At 43.6% G+C, this 23,339-nt stretch overlaps 1 protein-coding gene across 1 annotated transcript in view; it reads right to left on the bottom strand.

The window, feature by feature from the left end:
- Positions 1-964: 964 nt before the first annotated feature.
- Positions 965-23,339, bottom strand: part of EGLN3 (egl-9 family hypoxia inducible factor 3) — a 30,203-nt gene continuing 7,828 nt past the window's right edge. The window contains exons 2-5 of the mRNA XM_069784005.1: positions 8,942-9,061; positions 6,883-7,019; positions 6,107-6,180; positions 965-4,715 (exon numbers count right to left, since the gene is read on the bottom strand). Of these exons, the coding sequence (XP_069640106.1) occupies positions 4,678-4,715; positions 6,107-6,180; positions 6,883-7,019; positions 8,942-9,061 (369 nt within the window). The 3' untranslated portion in view covers positions 965-4,677. The remainder of the gene's footprint in view (positions 4,716-6,106; positions 6,181-6,882; positions 7,020-8,941; positions 9,062-23,339) is intronic.

Raw genomic sequence — 23,339 nt, 5'->3', positions numbered from 1 at the left:
CCCCTCTTTCCACAAGACAGAGTTAAAAAAAAAAAAAAAATTCTATCTAGGCTTTGTGAAAGAACATAGGAGTCTTACCAACTCTCTGAAGTGGAAGTACTCCACAGAGACAAAATTATGCGGGAAAGGGGAATCAATTTGTACTAACTTCTCTTCCACTGTCACACTACATTGTAATTTTCAGTGCAATCTCTGATATCAGATGCATTTTCAAGAGTCATGGGAATGGCCTCTTCTTGAGCTGTCCCTACAAACCCTTACTTTGTGAGGAGCATGATCACAAGAGAAACCCCTTTGCTTTCCTTAGGTCTTCTCCACACACTCTAAGCCCTCCTCATTGTAAAAGAAATGCTTAAGAGTGGCAAATTATCTAGAATTCTCTCCCCTCTTTAACCAAAAAAGGCAAATCCAAGCCCTTCACAATAGAAAGCATCTTTTACATGGGGGGGGATAATTCCCACTATTCACAATATTGCAAAAGAATCAAAAAAGTTCACAGCACTTTAACAGATGAGTGAAAATGTCCTGGCTTTCAGTCAACTTCAATGTTAGTGGGAGTGAGGAGAAGCCTCCCCCGCAGCTGCAGGAGAAAACTGTGGGACTCAGGCTGGAAAAGTAGCAGGGGGAGGATGTGAACACTGTTAAAAATAAAACTTATCAGATAACAATTGAATCGTGAGAATGTTATCTGGTTTAACAGGAGTGTGAAAACAAATAGGCATTTCAAGAAGAGGGTCACTAGCAAGGTAAATAACTTCAAAATAGCAGGAAGTGACGAAGGAAACGTGCCAAGCTGATGGCAACAGAGCTCTCCCTGACAGCGGAGGACAGCGGCAGCCGTGGATTTCGGTGTCACCTCTGTGCAGTGCTACCACCCTTCATCCTGCTGTGTGGCACTTCACCCACCCACCCCAACCCTGGCCATGGTAAGACACAAGATTGAAAAGATTTGCACAGGACAACATTTAACGTGACCCAGTGTTTATTGACTCCTGCCACTTTTTTTTTCAATAGTAACAGGAATACAAAATGTGATGTACGGTAAAATATTACTAGAGGTTTCTATATCAATCTGATGCAAAGTGCCAGCATTGTTGACCAGCATACAACCTGACAAGAGAAGATGTAGCCATAACTCACTCTCAGATAGCTGCTGGGAGTAGATCACAGTCGAAGTAGAACTAGTTATTTGCCTGCAAATAGATACATTTTCTTCTAGATGCAAGTGGTGTTAGAGCCAGCTATTTTGCAACAACAACAACAAATACATATATTATATTCCAACATTTTAAAAAACTCAATAGGAAAGGACTAAAACTGTTTAAAAAGAGAGGGAAAAAAAGAGTGGATATTTTTAGACACTACTTTGCAAAGGCCATTCCTCATGGAACCAGAAGTAATCTTAAGAAAATAAGATTTATTAGAGGCTACTTTGCTCAAAAGGCCAGTGGTTACAGGTTTAAGAATAAAAATAGTCTCTTGATTTTCAGTACTGTCTCCTGGCCTTTTTCCTCCCTGCACAACAAAAACCACTTGTCGGAAATTGTGGCTTGGTGGCTCTGGCTATTTTTCCAACACAATTGCATTTGGAAAGGCAACCATATTTCTTAAAGAGCCATGAAAAAACTTGCATGACATGCACATGTGGCATGTAACATCTTCACAGATATGAATGATGAAGGCACATTACCTAAAGGTTGGGGAAAAAAAAACCCCAACCAACAAAACTTTTGGAGGACTAAAAATTAAATGCCTTGGAGAAAACACTTTTTTACAACTGGGTGACAAGTGCTGTTAGCTGTAGCTGTTTCAAATGGTTTGCCGTAAAGACAAAACACAAGGAAAGACTCTCTTGAAATGCCCTCCCTACTGCAGCAACCTGCTTCCCCCCCCAGTTCTTCAGCCAATTTCACCCACCGCCCCATTTAAACTACAGCATCTGCAAGGAGATCATCCCACCGATCTGAAAACAGGGTAAAGGTCTGGAACAGAGGACTGAGGAATTGGTTTCAAAATCCTGTCACCTCAACTTCTTTTTCTTTATTAACACATATAATTAAGTACAAAGACAATGTTCTCTGCCACAGGATAATTGCGCTCTCTATCTAGATCAGGAAGATATTGGCTAAAAATGAAAATATGTACTTTATTTACAATAAATGCATCTATACAGCTCTATGCTCCATCCACCACACATGTGCTGCTGACCACAGCTGAAGCCAGGCAGTAGCAATAGCGGTAACTGAAGTACCTTTGTTTTCCAACCTTTACACAAAGCCTTTCCCCTCCCATCCCATCGTCTTTCCACTGTTATAGGCTCCCATGAGATGTGTACTAACATCTCTTTACAGTGCATTTTTTTTAAGGTTACAGTTTCTAAAGGCAAAGCAAGACTTGCTCTGCTCTGTTTTAGCTGTCTTTGCCCCTTCTAAAATCAAGTTGGAGTTTCAAATTTACATGCCATTATCAACTTTGCATAGCAATAAAACAGGTTGGGTGCCCCCCCACCTTTTTAAATAATAATCCTGTGGGCCTCCCCTTTTTCGTCACCTCCTATCTTTCAAAGGGTTACCTCTCACTCTTAGGGAAAAGCCCTAACTCTTTCTCTTCCCACATGAACACTGCAGAATGAGAATTTCAAGTTTTTGTTAAGTTTCCTTCAAGTCTATGTATGTTGTGCTACTTAGAAGCAACTGCAGTGGAATAATGTTTTTCCCAACATTAAAGGACATTTAACAGATTATTTGTCTTTCTCTAGTCTTGAGTTATAAGAATATTTGTCACACAAGTTCCCTCATATTCCTCTCTTAAGGTGCACAGTGGTCAGGCTGAACAAAGTCCAGCCCATAAGACCATAGCTGGATCTCTGGGAGAAGCCAGAGAGAACAAGGAGTTTCTTAGCACTACTGTATTTACATTCAGAATTCAAGGACAGGCTGAAGGATGCTCAGCTTCCCCCCCCCTTTCTTTAAGAGACAGAACTGCTTAAAAAAATACTCCATTTCTATTACCATTTTTTATGTCATGAAATTTATTTCTTTTCTGTCCTATGCAGCTGTTACCCTTCTGTCACTGACATTTAATATTTGCCATTGCACACTACCTTTTCATTCCCTAGCTCAAGTGCGACAGAGCTGGCCCGCAGACCCATCACTAGCATGACAGCCTGGCACAGCGTGGTGAACTGGAGCCAGCAGTTCAGACAGACCACCTTCACCACTGCGGGCAGGTGGCATGGGAAAATATGGGACACTGAAGAGGGCATCTATTTGGAACATTTAGTAGGGTCTGACATACACACTGACAACATGAGACAAAAATGAATGCAAGTGAGTGTATTAGGTTGAGAACAATTAGTGTGATTGATAAATACATCCACCACCAGCTCCCAACTTCATTAAGAGCTATTCTGAACTGCATAGTAAGTGCTGGTTGTAGAAGCTTAGGCAGATTGGAGATAGCTCACCACTTATTCATTGAGTCTAACAAGTTTAAAAAAAAAATGGAGAAAAAAAAAATATGTGCTTTGCCATTTGACTCATGGCTTGGACACACCAGAAGTAGTTACCTGGCATAACAGATCAATTGAAACAGAATCACTGTTCATTGAGATTACTTACGCATGCAAAGTTAAACAAGTGTGTTAACTAAGGATAAGCAGCATAGGAATCAAGTCTAGGTTACCCATTATTTATCATACAATTGTCAGACTGCCAGACATACTTTTTCATTCCAGATTCATATCTGTGTCATACAAAACATAGTAGATGGAGAAGTCACGAAAATAACACTTAACTCTACATATCATTGTCCTTTAGTGCCAATGCATTCTGTGCCATCAGCCTTCCAAGTTTACCAAACTTTTGGGAGAAAACAGTTGCTTTACCAAACCGTGAAAATAGAAAATGTACAACCCATCCCACTCAGAACAGAAAGGAAATGGTTTTACAAAGTTGTGGACAGATGCATAACTACTTCCCCCTCAGTCCTGGGACAGAAAGGGCAGCACAACTGCACAGCTAGAACCTGACTCTTGAAAAGCAAACAAAATCCAGGAAATGTGATGACTGTGTAGACAAAAATCTGTTTGGAAAGTCATGCTATCAAAGAGCTGATCCAATGTTCTGCCAATGTTCTATGCAGCAAAGTGATGCGCAAAGCAGTACATTGACAGGCCTGTGTGGGACAGACCACAAGACGCTCTACAAAAATCCGGTTTAATTTCACATTTCCAGTATCTCTCCTTACCCATTAGCAGTCTGCCACAGCTCTTAAACTTGTGAAGCTCCTCCCCATTGAGCTAGATGATTCCCCCCCCCCCCCCATAAAGTGCAAGTAAGACTCAGGTTTTTACCACTAGTTCCAATGATCATTGTCTGGGTTACAAGAGTGTTCAAAAGCCAGGTGGCTGAGCCACTACTACTAGGCTTAGTGATACTCTTTTTTTTTTTTTTAACCCTGGTTACTTTTTCCAGCAAAAGACAAATAGAGAACAAGTGTTCCTTCTGCCAGATGCAGGCATGACAGGAGGCTGCCTTAAGTACCATCAATATAAGATGCACATGCTAGACACAACCAGTGCGTTCTTGTACATAACAAGAATTTGCCCTTGTTTGCTGGAAATGGCAGTCATCTTTGGGATCTTATTTCCTCACAGAAGAGTTCAGGAACAGTGAATTAGTCTTCATTAAGAGGTGCTTCTCTCTTCCTTGCATCTACATAGAATAGATGAAAAAAGGAGAGGCAGTTAAGCCAGAGGGTTCTAACAGCATTCATCTGAAAACTCAGAAACAGAATAAAGTTGGTTTGTTTTCAAAGGACGGCACTTTCCATTTCAGACTTATAATATGAATTCACTACATGGACTGAAATGCTGTATGCCACAGCATGTTAACGAGATAGTCTGACCAAGGTTTTGTATGTTTGCCCTGTTGAAACTGGAGACTACTCATGCAGTATTTAAGTAGCCCAATAAACCTTCAGACTCCAGATCTACGATACTCTTCTCCCCAACTCTTGGCCCTTTGCTCATGATCCCTCTTAAGGGCGAAGCCAGTATTTGCTTTGCATACCAGCGACAGAGATGACAACAGTCTGTTCTGAAACGCATTTGACTAATTACAACTTTGCTGGTTCCCGGCTGCATAGCACACATTTTAAAAAAGATGAATGCTGTCCACACTGTATTTCGAGGAACCGCCTGAGGCAGTCCCTGAAGACCAGATCTTAAACTGTTCCAAACACCAAAGCTTTGAGCATGGCCCTGGGTAGGGTGTTGGAGCACATCTGGACAAGTCAGTCCATTACTCATGTGCCAGTAGCATATGAGTACAGTAGCAGGCAGTGTGGCTGCCGTTAGGAAAGCTGGGGTCACCTCTTTCCAGGCTTCTGCAGAAGTGTCTCTGGGCTGACTTTAAGCTATCTGTGAGACCCAGTTGAATGTAGGTATCTCTTGAAGTGTACCATGATCACAGCTACTCTAGCAACTGCCTGCCAAAAGATGCACTTATATATATTTCTAAACTTAGTTTTTTCCCAACTCATAATCTATATATTCCAAGGTCATTATGAATATTCCCACTCAGAAATTACTTGTAAATTAAAGACAAATCCCTTTTGCATTATTGCGGGCCCCAACTGCCCTTCATTAATATAGAAGACAGGCCCTATTTGGCCAGAACATTTAGAGAAGACGGTTATGAAACTGCTTGTGTAAGTCTTGTGAGTTCATGCTAAACAAAGTTTGGAGGAGACAAAATATACTCCCCAAATAACAAAAGAATTGCTTAGAGACTCCCAGTGACTGGAGCAGCTACCTGGGGTGGGACAAAATCCCAGCAGCCATTTGGGAGAGAAATCAGAAACCGCCTCTCCCATGTTCCCCCATCACATTCATCAGGGATACTGAGGCCAGGTCTGAATCTTCTTCTGTCACAACTTCTCCACTTCACATAAAATAACTGACTAATGATTAAAGATGAAAAAGCTTTCTAAAAATGAGTGTCATACCCATCTAGCTACAGAGTTATTCCCAGTCTGTCTCCAACTTAGGAAATATCAAAATGCATTAAATTCTTTTTGGTGAACACTTATAAAAGAATCATACCGGTTAAGTTCCTGAACTTTTTTTTGGCTTCTGCTCTTTCTTCGGCATCAAAATACCACACAGTCATGGCATATCTATAAAAGAAAAAAAAAGAAAATATTGTGTTTGTTTCAACCTTTGCTATTAAAATAGAGCCCTGGCGTTTTATGCTTACAGAGAAAGCAAAAACCAAAACTGGATTAGTAGATAAAAAATAGGATGCAAATGGCACATGTTTATAGACAAATATAGACAGCATTTTAAATGCGTATTTTATCAAGTAAGATAGAAATATAGGTGAGAATTTCTGCTTGGAGGCACAAAAGAGTGCACAGCCCCTGGTAACAGAGAGCAAAAGTAGCTTCCAGACCTTTGCATGTTTTTCTGTTCTGGGATGTCTGTAGACAGCTTGGGGGTTGCCCTGAGTCACATCAGCTTTTCGTAGCCTGTTGACAGATGGTAGCCCCAAGAATCCCTATAGTGTTATGAGAGCAAAAGTATAACCCAGCATTTCCCAGCTAAATAGCTATGCTTGGCTTGGAAGACTTCTCCTGTCAATGGTAAAATGGCTTTTTTTCCATCACACAAGGAATCTTATCATTCAAGCTTGGTTTTCCTCATTTGATGAGAGAATTCCAAGTGACTCGAAACCAGAAAACCCACTCAAAATCTAGCTATTTTTTGTGCACATGTGTATTAAACAAACACATGATGGCCATAACTTTAGATACAAATATTGGTAGAAGAGATGCTTTGTTTTTTCCTGGCCAAATATCAATACCAAATATGCTACTTACCTGGTTGCGTAAGAAGGCTGGACTTCATGTGGGTTCCTTCGATCTGACCAAAAAAAAAGTAATCGGTCAAAAATCGGCTCAACATCTGCTACATAGGACTTTCCTTCTGGGAATATCCGAAGAATTCCACCATGCAGCTGAAAGAAAAGGAAAGGTTGCTTTTTACGCATATAAACACCCACACATTCATGCAAACAATGACTTTATTGCTCCTGCCTCAGCACACAACAAATGGGGAATAAACATCTAATGATAACCAAGACAGCTATATGACAACACCGGAAAACTGTACGCTGAATCTCTTGGCCACCTTGATTTTCCCAAACAGTTTGTAATGTTTCAGCATAAACATCTGGCTAAAGTAAATGAACCAAGATAAAGACAACACTGGCTCTGTAACAAACACTGGGAAACTTCTGAGCTCCCAGTCACATCTCTAGAACCAGTGAATACCACAAGGCAGGTAAGGCTGCTCCACCTGACCAGCCTGAGATCAGACTCTCCTCCCAGCAATTGCTAGATACTGCTTATGGTATTTCAGAGCCCACATCTGATCATATAAGAGTTAACTTCTACATCCTGGGAAGAGTGAAGCCTGTTCTATTGTTGGATTTGTAATAACACTTCTCATAAATGCATTATATCTCCCAGACAGTCTTTTCCCTACTTATGACACAGCCTGGTTTCTCTACCACATCATTTCTCTCTTTCCATGTGCCACAAGTTTCGGAGAAAAAGTCTGGTGATCTGCATGTGCTGTAGAAACTTTGAAAGATGCAGATGAACTCTGCCTCCTCCCTGCTGCTGTTAGAGGGCTCTTTGGAGGCTTCTATGTTGCACCACAGAGTGCAGGGAAGATGCTGTCAGCCCAGCACTGACCTGACTTAGCACCTCCATGTGGAATGCAAACCTCAGTAAAACTATTAGGTGAGGTTTAAGGCAACATGGTTGCTTTCAAAGGCCAGCATGGTTATATTGCATCTCCTCCAGCATACATTTGCATAAAATTACTATTACACCCACATAATGCTCTCTACCAGTGTACTGGATTTCAGTTAGGTTGCTTAGTGTCCACTTGGGTGCTTCCTCACTATTAGAATAAGAGTGCAGTGCACAAAATAAATTGGATATTTGCATTTCCTCCCACATGTCCTCCTTCATTTTATTCCATTGAGATGTTTCATTATCGTACCCTCTGTAAAGGAATGCGTTTTTCTCCAACAGTGCATTTTTCAGTGGCATTGTCTCTAAATCTGAACTCACTTTTGGGGGTTCATAGTATTTACATGTGCTTAAAGAGCATCCACCTAAAGTGGCCAAGACAGGTTAGAGAGATTAAAAAAACATTGGACAATTTTCAATAGATAATCCATGTGAATGGTTTGTGCCACATTATGCAACAGAAGTGTGGAGACATCCTGCAATTTGACATACCCTTATCTTGTTTCTAACTTAAAGGTATGGTAAATTCAAGGCTGACTTTACTGCCTTATAGTATTACAGGCAGAAACAAGAGCACCACCCTGTCAAGAGACCCACTGGTGGAGTCAAAGATAGAGAGGACAAACCAAGCTATGCACTCATGCCTCTTACTAAGCCCCATCACTCATTAAGAAAACCACAAAGGCAACTGCCTGAAGATCTTCTGCGGGTTAGGCTGAAGGAACAGTATCAAGAACACTGAAGTCCCAAATTTGGCCTGTCATCTTATTCTGCTCCCAGAATGCACTTATTCTTTAGTGGATTATGTTTTTCTTTCTAGTGCTTCATTGCTCTTTCTTCTAAACAAAGTGCAAGAGCCAGCAGCCCAGTATTTAGAAGCTTTATTCTAGAGCAACAAAACAGTATGTGTGTGGGACGGGAGAGAGAATAAGGAAACAGTTCAGATTCTTATTTCCAAAGGGTTGCCATAAACACCAAGAAAATAAATGTAGAGATGAAGAACGGACCAGCTGTTCAAAAGTTCACCAGAGTTCACAGAAGCAACCGACAGCTCCAACGCTCTGTTTCTGAACTATTTTTTCCTTCATGTTCTGCCTCAACCCCATGGCTTACTCACCTTGGAGTCCCAGTTCTTATTCAGGTAATAAATACAGGTGATGCAGCGCCCGTCGCCATTTGGATTGTCCACATGACGAACATACCCGGTTCCATTTCCAGGATAGCAAGCAACCATAGCCTGAATGAAAGATAAAGATTGTAAAAAAAAAATTCTAAAAGATGCCCACCTTCAGTTTTTCTCTGCTAAGCATCCTCCCACTACCAGTTTGCCTCAGTACTTTTCAGATGATCAATCCAAAACCTACAGCAGACACTACCAGAAGGTATCTTTGCACAAGCTTCTTTCACTGCATGAGTCAGCCAGTGTGAAACTGCAAACTGGAAATAAATACCCTTCATATTTCACAATATATACACTAAAGTAGGAGAAAAAAAAGGAATTAAACTAAAACACTGGTATGTATGGTACAAGCTTATTGTTCTGTATACAAGGTACATGACTTTGAGGCAGTTTCAGCTAAAGTTTGCTTGGGTTTCTAAAAGATGAGCAGTCATTGCAAAACTGATTTGCTAGTCATAACAAAAGTAGAAAGTAATCCCAGGATGCCATGCCTTACGACCACCATCCTCCTCCATTCATATCTTCCAGTCCCTGTCATACACACCCATATGGTCCAACACAAAGTGAGGGTCCCCAGCAGGTGTGGGTAAAAGTCCACAGAACAAAGTCTGCAAAAATCTGAACTCCTTTGTGCTGTGTTTGCACAGGGCAGTGCATGTTTGCTTTCATGGACTAAGCCACAGAACTAACCAAACAGCTTTCAGAAGCATACTTCTCTCTTTGATCATCTCTGGACTTGCTGATACAATCACTTAATTCACAGTTTGTTTAAATTTCACCTTGAGTGACGAGATAAGCCTAAGAGGAATTACTCCAAACCACATGGCAGTCAACAGGTCTTAAAAGGGTTTTTACAGCCAAAATGTATTCAACTTGAGTTCACACCATTAGAGGTCTAAGCAGGATGCAGGGAAGAACAGGTGAGACTGCTGGTAGGCTACCAGATCTTTGTCTCAGAGTCACTTCTTCACTATTGGGACTACTTGGGACACCTTCTGTGGAGTTTACTAAAGATGTGGCAATAGAAGTCTTGCTCCCGCTCTTCTGACATCTCCTTTCATTGCTTGCCAGTATTAGCAGCAAGAGTGATGGGAGATGATGCAATAAGTTTGGTTGGAAAACTGGACACAGTATCCAGATGTGGTTTCCCCAGGGCTGAGGAGAGGGCAATAATCACTCTCCTCAGTCTACTGGCTGTGCTCCTGTGAGTATTGCCCTGGATGCTGTTGGGCAGGGGCACGCTGCAGGCTCACGTTCAGCTCACTGCCCACCAAGACCACCCGTTCCCCTGGGGAGCAGAGCTGCTCCCCAGCCTGGCAGCCCCCAGCCTGCACTGCTGCAAGGGGCTCTTCCTTCTCAGGGGCAGGACTTTGCATTTGTCTTTGTTGAATTTTGTAATGTTCCCGTTGGCCTGTTCCTCCAGCCCATCTGGCTCCCTTTCAGTGGCAGCTCTGCCCTCAAGTACATCAACTGGTCCCCCTCAGTTTGGAGTCATGTCCACACTTGATGAGAGTGCACTCTGCCGTCTGCTTCGGGTTACTGATAATGGTGGTTAACAGTTCAGGTCCCATGAGAGATCCCTGTGGTGCTCCATTTGTTACCAGCCTCTGGGTATAGTACGACTAACTGATTAACCACCACCCTCCAAACCCAACCATCCAGCCATTTTACCCATTTGGTTTTTTACCCATCTACTTTTCCATTCATCCAGGCCGTAACATCCTAACTTTGGATACAAGAGTATTATACACGCCTGTCCCACAGAATGAGGATGTGATTGTGCACCACTTGCACGACCTGCCCCAAATAATCTGCCAAGCACAGTTGATAGCACTGAAGACTGACAGTATAGGCTTTAGTAAGAGCAATTAAAATTTTTATCTAGGAACCCCAGAGGTCTTGTTTTCTGCTTCCAAGCACATGCTAAAGCCATGATGTTCTCATGGGACACATGACCAGCTAGAGCATAGCACATGCTGCTTTAATCACAAAGGTTATTTCACTGTGCCAACAAACACTGGCACAGAAGTTACTGCCAGCCAGCACAGTGGATCCCTTCGACCCTCTGCTACCAAGAACAAAACCTATTCACAGGAGTTGCCCAGTTCGGACAGGTGTACACACAGAGCTGCAAAAACACAGCTCTGCATTTCAAGTCATATATGAATTGACTTTCCTTCCTCCCCACAAGCACCAGCAGAGCAGTACCAGCAGGCAGCAGTACGTCACCAGAGCCCACTCCTCACCCTGACACCTCGGCCCGGCTGCTGGGGGGCTGGTGGCCTGCAGAGTCAGGAGATTATGCTGCACAAGAGTGAGTACCTTTAATTCCAAGCAGTAAGCCCTCTTCCATCACACCTGGCAGTTGGCTCGATGCCTTGCCGTAGGTCCTGTCTGCTCTGTTGTCATTCCGCTGTTACAAACGGCTCCGCAGCCGAACTTAACATTTCACTATCAGCCTAATAACAGCAGTAAGGACCAGCCTACAGCTTAGCGCCGGAAACGAGTTTGTTAGGGGCATAAGCCTGGTGGAAATCACAAGTCAGCTGTACCTGCAACGCAGAAATGGTCAGAGGGAGCTGCACCCTCACTGGCGAGGATAACCCCCCTCGTGCACCCCCCCTCCCAGCTGCTAGCACAGCAGCTCACGCGGGTGCACCTTCACCCATCCCATGCACACAGCGAGCTGGATTAGGTCGAACCATTAAAATAGTAACCCTTTGCTAAACCTGATCCTCGTACGCTGGGGAGCATGTCCCTGGGAGCTGGGAGCGCAGGGGAGAGGGGGCAGCGATTCCAGCAGACGAGGACAGAGGAGGGCTGCGCCAGGAGAGCCGGGGGAGCAGGGTGCTCATCTACGCAGCGAGCACAGCTGCTGCCAAGAGGCTGCACGTCTGCACCGACAGCACAAGGCCTGGCTCAGCACAGCTCTGCTAATCATACCAGGGGGATGATGCACAGTGGGAATAAAACTTTGTTGACTGATAATACCTTGTTTTTAAGTCAATGTACAACACAAAATCTCTCTTCGGAGAGCAGACATTACTCCAAGATTACTGAGCTGCCTAAAAATCAATCCAATATGAGTACTATTTTTTAATGCCACAACCCAAAAGCTGTCGAAGAATAATAAACTGCAGGCCAGATCCTTAAAGATATTTAGGTGCTTTACTTACTACCGAAATCTGGGCAGAAGGCCAGAGTTTTCCCCGGCCTCCCCCACATAATGTGTTCTCTTAGCAAAACATGTGCTTTGACTCCAAGACATTGATGCATTATTTATTTATTTATTTACAGTGTGCACCTTTTGCAACCACAACGCACAGAGTCCCTGGGGATGAAGAAGTAGAACAATTCCCACAGAATCCAAATGGACTGGCCACACTCTAGCTTAATTTTAAGAAAAGAGAAAAAAGTTTTCTAGTAGCAGCAGCGAAGGGAGAAACGCAGAAGTGAAATATCCTTTTTCCTGGCATGGTGATTATTCGAATGAAACCTCAAACAATGAAGGGAAATCATTCTGGTCCTCCTAGAGCCTGTTGAAATGATATCAAGCTTTATCAGAGCACTGGCTGGAGCAGCTCCAGAGCAGATCAAGCTGGCCACAGCAGGGATTCCAGCTGTTAGCACTACTTTTGGATTCATTCAAAGCAAACAAGAAAGAGGAGATGAGATGCGTGACCCAGACTTAATTTGAGTAATTGGTGAACACTGGTATTTGCCAGTTTAGTGCACAGGCTAGCTACAAAAGCCAGAGGCTGGATCATAATAATCAAACCATTTACCAGGTGAGCACGTGAGGCATCAGTAAAAAATGTTTTCTATAATTTTGGCTATTGTGTCCAGAAGAGCACACTGTTTTTGGAAGCATCTCCCTTCATTAACCAACTCCAAAGCTAAACTAACTATACCAGGCAGTAATGAGCAGGAATGTACCTAACTTTTTTTTGGCAATAGAATCCATTACAATGGCTGTTAGTTGGCTTAACTTCCCAGCGTAAGCACTCAGAGCAAATTTCAGCAAGATACCACCCGCCTTATTTTAAGTTAAAATAGATGAGTTTGTCTTAAACAACAGCTGAAGAGTTAAAAACTCTGATATACAGATGCATGCCTTTGCAGTTGCACACACACACGCCATAGTTTGAAGACCAATGCTCTGGTGGTCTAGTCAACAGTCATAAATTAAAGCCTACAAAACTTGGAAATGAAAAGGAAATCGTCAAAAATGCAGTTTCTGCACTGTCATTTTCAGACATGTTAGGTTTCCCGAGAGGGTGCAGATCAACCACCAGTTAAACAAGCAGGAATTACCAGCTTTACTAAGGAGCCAGGAATCATCAGTAAACTCTGCGTTGCACAGAAGCTTGCAAAAATAAGCTATTCATCATTCAGTTTAAGTATTACACTTAAGTCAGCCAGATAAATCTGCAAGTCAAACTGCAATACACCAGCAAAGTTTGGAGGCAGATAAAAAACGGTTCCATAGAGAGGATTTTTCCCTGTCCCCCAGTGCTTCTAGCAAGGAGAAAAACAAATTCTCTTAGCTGATAGCCAGGACCATGCTGCGAGGCATCATTCTGCTACATTTCATAAAATAAGCAGTGCTGGAGAGGACTGATACTTGGAACAAAATGCTTCAGATAATACCTCAGCTTGAAGACACTCGTAAGTAGAAATGAACACTGCTTAATAGGAAGGAGTGATGACAGCAGGTCAAAAGGAGATGCTCTCTGTGCCTGCTAGCACTAAGCCAGGGCCCCAGTGTACTAGTGCAGTCTGTATAGGTGGTATTGTAACCCTATACTGATCCCATATTTTTCTCTCCGAACTAGTATGACCTTTGCAACCACCAGAGAAAATTCTGACCTGTGTAACTCTAGCCTGCCAACACCAACCACTCTTGCAGATTACGGTAAAGACTCTACAATATGCTTTTCCATTTTCTGTACCAGATTTGTCCTGTATATTATTGAACAGCTGCTGCTTTTGATCCCTAGTGTAGCTCATCTCTGCATACAGCTTATACATCAAATAGTTAAATTCAGAAATTACTGGTAAGCCTGTTAGATGAAGGGTACTATATAGACACAGAGCAATACTGATCTACAATATCACTATGATGGTTGTCTAGAAAACCAAGGTATTAATAAGAATTAACGGTGCTATAGACACTGGAACTTTCAGAATAATTTTTCTTTGGCTGCACACTTCCAAGTTTCCCAAATTTCAGTCCAATATGTGGCTCTCAGTCCTGAACTCGAGCGCAAACAAAAAATCACTTGACCAGACTTTAGGAAGTGAGGACTACCAGGATTTGCCTGATTGACTTAGGTCTGAGTGCATACTGTACTCAGCTTGATTTTAGTTTGTACATGCACACAGTCTGTACAGCCAGAAAGGGAAAGGCACACAGCATGCTCTACATTAAGAGAACATGAGTAGTCTGACATTTCATGATCAAAGACAAGAGATTCTCACTTGAGGCTTGTCCGACACACAGGCACAACGGGGTGTTTCTTAAGTACTTTCTTGTTGCACCCAATTGCACCCAAGTGTTTTCTACCGTGTAGCTTATAATGGTTAAGTATAAAATATTCATGAACTTATTAAATATTTGTTTGTTTGAATTATGAAAGTTAAAACGCTCAACTGCTATACTGAAGCATGAACTAGGAAAATTGGTCTAATTTAATACTCTATAGAGATGGGAGGGAACAGGGGGAAGAAAATCATGTTAAAACACCAAAAAAATCAGAGACATCAGCTTTGTGCCTGTTGGAAAGGGAATCACCAATTCCAATTCCAAAGGGGGACAAAACCCTGCTGGCTTCAGCCATGCAAAACGTGAAATGGGCTTCAGTGGCAGTATTGCATGAGAAACCAGTACCTCATTTCCTCACCCATAACTTGTTAATCAGTCTTCAGTCAAACAGCTGTTGGATTTACGAAGTTAAACCTAGCCACCTCCTCTTTGATCAGCTTCTTGCTCAGAAGTGGAAGCAAGAGAGGGGAAAAGATATGTGAGGAAGGAGCCTGTTTTTAGAAATTAAGAAACACTGGGGAAAGTGCTAGAATTTGGCAGGGCAAGACACTTGCACCTTTTCACTTCCAACTTTCATCTTGCTATGGAGGCCTGAACTGAAGCCATAGAGAAGACATCAAAAAAGCCAACAGAAATAACAAGAAGAACGCTGGGGCATTTACCTTCTTTCATGAAACACAAAGCAGATCAAACTCCACAAACTCAGCTACAAGCACAGTTTGCTGAATGCTTCATTAGCTTGCAGAAGTAGTCCTACCCAACAAAGGTGCCTTGGATGCAGGTGACGAGTGTCTACTGAAGGGCCAAACAAGCCATGGCAAACCAGATATGAAAGACTGATAGGAGGACCCTGTACCAGTAGGTGACTCATCTCTGGAGCACTATATCTTGGACAGATTGACATGATCACAGCTACTTTTGCTCCTTGCTCTTCTATTCTATCAGCAACCCTGACAATTTTAGAGGAAAGGAGAAGACATTTCTATGGCCAGAGATGCAGCCACACAAGTGAAAATACATTCATTCTCAAAATTTCTCATCTCAGAAGCACAATGCAGTTTTCATGATGCCCAACAGCACTTTTTTTTTTTTTTTTTACATAATACTTTCCTGCTGGGCAAATACCTATAACTGTACAAAAATCCTGTTTCCATGCACAGCATTTTAGCCAGGTGGTCTGGTACTTGCTTCTCCCTGCATGTATGTGACCTTGGTCATCAGATTCAGATCTTCCAAGAACTGGAAACCTCATCTCTCCCTCTTTATTCTCTTTGGTCCTTCGTATGCAGCATTGTAGCTTGAGTATTATTTCCAGGTGCTTGGGGGCACATTTTGGAGAATTTTTTGAGGAACAGCCTGAGAGTGAGAATTGTGGGAAAGACTACTGCTCTCATCTGTAGGAAAAAGATCCAGATATACTGGTTTATCTTTGCTCACCAACAAAAGGCTATTATTACCTGATGTTATTCTAATTACCATAAGATGGAAAACTGTTCCTGCTTATTAAATTTCTTCTAGAACTAAGGGTAGAAACAAAGAACTACCCATGAAAGCTCCAGTCATGGATTATCTCCATGCCACACAGCTGTTGATGACTGGCATGTTATCTAGTGGTAGCTTAAGGAGCCCGTAATAAGCTTTCAAATCTTATGGAATCTGTCTGTAAGGAAGCTAGATCAGAGATTGATGCTGCTTTAAAAATGAGCTCCCTATTAAATGAATCTGTGATGGGGCTTAGGAAGCTTTTCTAATGATTGGCAACAAAATTTAGTTCTTCATGGCCTGAAGAGTCCTATTAACGTGAAGGACAGCTTCAGCTTGCAACTATTTTTTATTTCTTTTCTTAGTAGAACACCCACTTAGAGATAAATTTGGATGCCCTTCAAGTTCAAGCTGGCTGCCAGGGCAGTGCCGCTGTGAAGTGGGAAGGCATGGAACAGCTATGCCTCGTGTCAGCAGTGGCTGTCTGCAACTGCCAAGAGAATAGGGAGCATTTGCAAACCAAGCTTTGGAGACAGTGGTGAGCTTTGTTGAGCTGTCCCCATTGCTGGATACTCCCTGAGATCCTAAAGTGAAGAGGCAATTCAGGAAACTGTGAAAGGACCCGACCGCGGGAGAAGTTCTCCAGGCTTCTGAGGAGAGAAATCTGACTTGTGGTTTCCTGAGCAAAAGAGTCCCAGGCATTCATCTTCCTCTATATATGGTCTACATTGCTTGTTTTGTTTTTTTTTAAAGCCAAGTAAAATAACACCTCTTGCTTTCAGACCACCACCCAAATTCTGTGCTCAGCCTCTGGGCATGGCCAGGAGAAAACAGAATACTGAAATTTAAGGAAACAAATCTAAAATTGCCACAGGATCACAACTGTCCTTGCAGTGAGCATCTTTGTCTCTTCTAATAACTAAAAGGATTAACCTCCTTCCTTGTATGTTCAATTAATCCCCATATTTCTGCGCATATGTCAATTACCACTTTTCACCTGTTTCCCAGTGCTTCTCTCATCTTCTGCAATGGTAAAATCAGGTAAGATTTTTATTTTACATCCTCCTCTGACCTAAGGCTACATTTTAGGCTGCAACGTGACTCAGACGTTGTGCCTTGCATGCACGCAGAGACAGTACAGTTTCAGAAGAGATCAGCGTGCTGTGAAGAGCAGGCATACCGTCACGGCAGGACCTGAAATTTAAAAGGCTATTGCCAGTAAATTAGTTGAGTCGAGGATATTCAGATGAAGCCTCCAATTAGCAGCTGTAAACATGCGCAGTGCATCAATGTATCAATAAAGGCTGTTTCAGTTTAGAAAGACCTCCCGCCCCTGCGCTGCTGAGCCCTGGCTTCAGGCCAGTGAGATGATGGCTTAACGACAGGGCTACGTGCGGAGCGTGAGGCGATCGGCGATCAAACGCAAACTTTACTCCAGAGTACACTTCACAGAGACGCTGTGGAGGGACGAGGGGGAAACCCACGCTTGCAGCACGCAGACGCTCAAGGCGCTTCTCTGTTCTGGTTCTTACTGGTCTCCCTCCCCCTCCTGCTGCATATGCAGGCTTATTTCCCACACTTCAAAAAAAAAATACTCTGTTTAATTAAATTTTAGGATTATTTTTGCCTGTTCTTGAAGCCCTCTTTCATCACCCAGAAAACTCTTCCAGTCCCCTCCTCTCCCGCAAGAGCCAAACCTGGACGAGCTGCACTAACGAGAAAGCATCCCAAGCAATCAATGCAGATAGGGAAAGCATCCCCTGTAATGAGTCCCGGGGGACACGGTGACAAGCGCCACCCCCGCAGGAAAGCAAATTCATAAGTAAGTGCAGGCTCATTAAGGAGATCTGTAAGGACCCTCCCTGTACGTTCAGGTTCTCAGCATGGTAACCAGCACAGACATCCTCTGTGGAATATCCTCGTTTGTGTGGTAGAAAGATAAGTTCATAGTTCCTTAAATATTCCAGCCTTTCATTCTTTGTCAGCACTTAAGACCTTTTCGGTTCTGCTACTAATCACCCAGAGGATTACACGGCTTTTTTTTTCCTGCAACATTTAAAGAACTCTACGTATTTTGATGCTCTTGTGGGTGCGTTAATAATAGTCAGGGAAGACAGGCACAACACAGGCAAGCTGTGTTTTGCTGGTGTCAGAGCTGCCCGAGCTGGCCAACATCCCTTTTTCACTTTTATTCATTTATTTTTAGCCTGTGGGCCCAGGACGAGCAAGCAATGCTGCCCACAAGACTTCTATCAGCTCACGCGTGGTACACAGCACCCCTAAGGCTTCCCGTGAGCATTTTGCTTCGGAGGGTCCCAGGAGCAGCCCGGGTGCCCACAGGCAGAGGAGGCGACCCGCCACCGCCTCGAAGCAGAGCTGCCAACCGGACGGGACGGGGAAGCCGCAGCTGCAGACATGGACCCCCGTGGGGCCACCGGCCGGGACACCTCTGGCAGCTGCAGCACCGCACCTGGGAGATGTTTTTCTTTGACCCCTCTGGCTCAGTGAAAGTCTCTCTCCGCTGCCAGAGAGGAAGGCAGGGTTCAGACTAGCACCGTCACACTTGGCAGGTACCCCGAATATGCCTCAAGGGTCCTCCCAAAACTGTCAGAGCCGTCTGGGCTTCTGAGGCTGCTAAGACATTCCTGCGCTACATAAACAGAGAGATGAACGGTTCTCAAGTGTTTGTTATCACAGCAGTGGCACCAAATTAAGGCTAATTGATGATACCAGTTATCTCCTATGTTGACTTCAGAAGGAAGCCATCTCACTCACCCCCCCATCTGTCTTTTGCTCCCCCACCACCTTTTCAGAGGACCTTGCCTAGCTAACAGTATATTTATTCCTGCAGAGGATTTTGTGGAAATGAATATTTATGGATAAAACTCATTAAAATTACCTATAATAAATTACCATGAGAAATAATTTCTTCTATGCTGAAACAACATGTGTAGTCTTTACCTCTAAGGCTTTGCCTGCACATAAAGTCGTACTGCTCTGACTACACATGTACATTACAACAGCACAATCTCTCTAGTGTAGGTGCAATTAAAGGGGATGAATGCGTATACAGTGACACAGCATCTTTCCACAGAGGAAGGGAAACAAGCTATTCAGATTCAAGGCAATTTTGTAATAATATAACTATACACCTGTTCTAAGGTTAGGCAATAAAATGTATTGGTTGAAAAAAACCAAAATCCTTCTAAGGGTTGTAGTGCCTGCCCTCCCCACCACCTACACAGCTGGTACTTGCAGCAGTTAAGATTTGTGTAGACAGAAACTAGGCAACTCTGAACAAAGCAAGCATGCATGAACACAGACATGCACACACACACACAACGAATTGAGCTCCAGCCTTACATTTGCACATCCTAAAGCTATTCACAAAAGCTCTCAACTCATAGGCAAGGAAGCCTGGTCCTAAAGCCAGCTGCAGGACAACATCAGACTCTGGATTTGAATGCAGATTTGAACTGCTGAACTCCCACTTCTCTTTTCCCACTGGTCAAGCCTCTCCCACGGATTTATGCTGCCACCACCTGACAGAAGAGACCGACCCTACAGGCTGGCTGCGCTGCGGCCGCTGCCACGGGCTTCGACCCCGCCGGCTGGGACAGTGGCCCTGCACGGGAACACGGCCATGCCGGACGGGTTCCCTCCCCAGCCTCCCCGCCAGCCCTGCTGCCCTGCTTCGCTGCAGTCCCCTCTGGAGCCTTACCAAGCCATTCCCACTGCAACTCACTGAAGCAACAGCCCTTGGGAGGTTTCTCGAGACCCAGTTCAGGACTGGGCCTTAAAGTAATAATGTTCTTCGGCATTTAAGGTAGTTTTTGCAGGAAGCACAGCAACTGTTGAGCAGGGAGGTGGTGTCTCTGGTGTGGGTTCAGGATGTTTCCTGAGGATGCAGAAAGCCTGGAGTGGTCTTTCTGGCTCTGTTCCCTCCTTTTTCCTCTTCCTCTCCAAAACCTTTCCTCTCTGGCAGCCAGAGCAGCATGTACTCGGAGCCACCGCAGGGGCGGCTGGGGGTGAGCCAAGCTGGAGATTGGACGGGTGCTGCTGTCCCAGGATGCCAGCTGGTTGGGCAGCCAGGGGAAGCAGCCCTCATCCCCGTCTCTTCTCTTCCCTGGGATGGAGTCGAGATGGCGGCTGCACAGGCATGACAGGCTGCGGTAGGAGTGGGGGCAAGAACCCCCTTGGTGAGGGGCTGCAGCTGGCTTTGCTAGAGGTGTGGAGCACAAGTGCTTCTCTGCGGTGGGAAACACAGAGGGGGAAGGCAGGACAGATCTGCGGTGGCAAGTCAGGGCTATAGGGGTATATATGCATATTTAGGTGTGGGGGTGAAGTAGGTCACCATTGGCACAACCGGTGCCTTTCCTAACTGCAGCCAAGACACTGTACTAATACAGCTCATAATTAGCAGCAATACCTTCTACGGATGGCAAGCGGTAAAACAGGCTTTGAACCAAGTGCCAGCAAAAGACAAAAGTAAACCAAGAAAGAAAAAAAATTGTATTTGTTTCAATTGCAGACATCTTATCTAAGCGCATCAAACAAACAGAAAACAAGTCAACTACATTTTCATCCTTGCCAAGAAATTATCACTGTGAGTGTCAGACTGGCACTGAGCCTTCAGGCCACCAGTTAGACATCAAGTTATGCACTGAGAAATATAATGGTAAAATGCACAACTTTGACACTTCAGCCTTTGACCAACATCAGATGTTGAATTATAATAAATTTGCCAATGGGGACCGGCATTCGCAAATCCTCTCGTTGCTCCTCTGTGAAAAGGAAGTCTGCAAAACAGTTAACCAGGCAGTGACCCTTCCTGTTGGCCTGCTTCAGAGACACCACGCACATGGTCCACAGACAACGAAAGACAGAAGACAAGTTAATTTAGGGAAGCGGAAACATTGGTGAATACTGTAAAGAACAGAGTTATCTATACATCCTGGGGGACTCTATTCTGTTTGTACAAATCTAGTCATATGCCATGGTTTATATGCCTTAACAGCAGGACATGCTACAGCATTTACAGTGAAACTTCTCCTTTTTCTACTTCTCAAACCACTTCTACCAGATTCCCTATGGGAAATCAGAAGGGGAAGGTGCAGTTAGACATAGTCTTCAGCAGCAAGCACAACACCCTAAGACTGTTAGCAACCTAGGAACAGGCAAGTTGAGGAATAATTGACACTTCCCCCCTCCCTCTTTTTTTTTTTTTTATTTTTTTAAATATCTGCTGTCCCAAATTCCCCTGGTTCTGCACGTTTTTTTCCTCACCCACATGGTCCAGTGAGAGGCTGTGTGCAAGAGATTTTTGTCACTCCCTGGAGCCTCAGGGCAGTCAGGAGCCTCCATGCCGGCATCCACTGCCTCAGAGCCTGCTGTCCAATGGTGCCTCGCACCCCAGGCTTTTCCCATTCAGGGTGGCATTCCCCAGCTTGCAGTGACTAGCACCTATCTCCCTGTATGCATTACTGGAATAACTGCTACTGTTAATGGTATAAGACAGGTTTGCCTCAAGACAGTCAATTGCAAGGGTCAGATTAACTGCTATCTATAACTTCCATCAAGTAAGGCTCCTTGCTCCCTCCCAAGACACCATGTAAAGGGTGGGCCATATTTCCAATCTAAGACAAAGTGTAGACAAAGACCAGGGACAGCACAAGAACCACTGCAACTTTTCCTAAAGTTTTCTAACCATATTCTAGCATAGTCTAAGCCAAGCACCAAAGGATGTGTTTCAGTCCAATTGATCTGAAAGAGCCTTTAAAAAAAAGTACTTAAGTGAATTGCTGAACTGGGGCCAAAGCTTTAAAAACATTTGCCTTATCAATTTGTACAAAAAAAATTACAGTGCAAAAAAACATAAGCAATGATTAATTATTATGACTTACAGACAAGAAAAATGCAAACATATTTCTTGTTTGGATTTTCAGGTCCAAAAAGAAAGCACAGAAAAGAGTCTATTGTGACCAAAGGATTCGTATGATCTACATATACAGGAGACTCAAAATGGCTATCTTTTTGCTACAAAGTAGGATGCAATTCCCTGATGTTTGGCAAAAGACATGGCTACCCTGCCATTTCCAGTTGACAAAGCTTTGGACAAACAGTTTCCAGTCTGTGCAGATGGTGTGCTATGTTGTACTCCTGCAATTTATACTATTCATTTTAAATTGGGTGGCTGGTGGCATGAACATTTAGTAAGCCTCCATGGAATCCGTATGATCAGCAAAATCTCTTGCACTACTTTATTTGTGAAAAATCAGAGCCACAAGTAGCTTGTTTAATCAACTGCTTTCTATTAAGTGCTTTGCATGGTGGCACAAAGTTTCTTTGTCTACTAATCTTATCAAAACACAATGACAAGAGAAAAATGACTGTAGGGAAAAGCTCCTTTCTGTCACCGAGAGATAGTAGATGCATATGTGTGAGTGAGTGATGGAGGGGAAATGGGGCTTACAGCTCTCCAAATCACTCGCAGGAATGGTCAGGAGTGGTGTGTACTGACAGAATGACATGCCTGTGAATAGTTTAAACAGTCGGAGATAGATAGTCTACTTGGCATGAGCTTCCATCATCTGTTTTCTTCCTCCACCTCACTGCCTGAACAGCTAGAGACCTTCTTGGTTTTCTGACCAACTCCCTGTCATCTCTTTTCAAAGCAATAAAAGGTCTAAAACAAATTGCTATATAATGTTATGCATCAATCAAAATCTTTTGTCAAGCCCCCCCACCACGTTCTGTGCCAATGCATCAGTTATTTACCCTGGAGCTCACCACAGAGGCCATCAGCTGCCCTAGGCATAAGTACCAGAAGTAGTTCCCAAAACACCTGTACCTGAGAGCTCCTCTGCTAATCCAATAAAACCTTTTCACAGAAGCTTAGGGAGTCTTGTGTTGCTGGCAGCTTTCTAACAACGTTGTTTCAGCCTTCAGCTTTGTGACAGAAGGATTACAGTCATGATAAATCCAGCCCAGGGCTTCAAATTCCCTCGAGTTGGTATGCACACATCCTCCTCCATAAATCTAAAACCAGCAACACTTATTCACAGGCTTCCCTTCCTGACCTCCTCATTCTCACAAGCCATCCACTGCAAGATGGATGAGCGCTGTGTGACCTGCTGGTGCCAAAGGACCACTTGCCCCTGACCTATCACACAATGGGAAAAGGGAATCCAACTGAAACAGGAGCAGAGGAAAACTTTTTAAAAAGTTAATACCCCCCCAAAAAGTAAGGGGGAAAAAAAAAAAAAGTACTTTGACTTTGTATGAGTCATCCTGAAACATTTGATAAAA

This window comes from Haliaeetus albicilla, chromosome 5, assembly GCF_947461875.1.
Source record: "Haliaeetus albicilla chromosome 5, bHalAlb1.1, whole genome shotgun sequence".
Classification (NCBI taxonomy): domain Eukaryota; kingdom Metazoa; phylum Chordata; class Aves; order Accipitriformes; family Accipitridae; genus Haliaeetus; species Haliaeetus albicilla.
The sequence above is the reverse complement of the archived record's forward strand: the minus strand, read 5'-3'. Positions and strand labels throughout refer to the sequence as shown.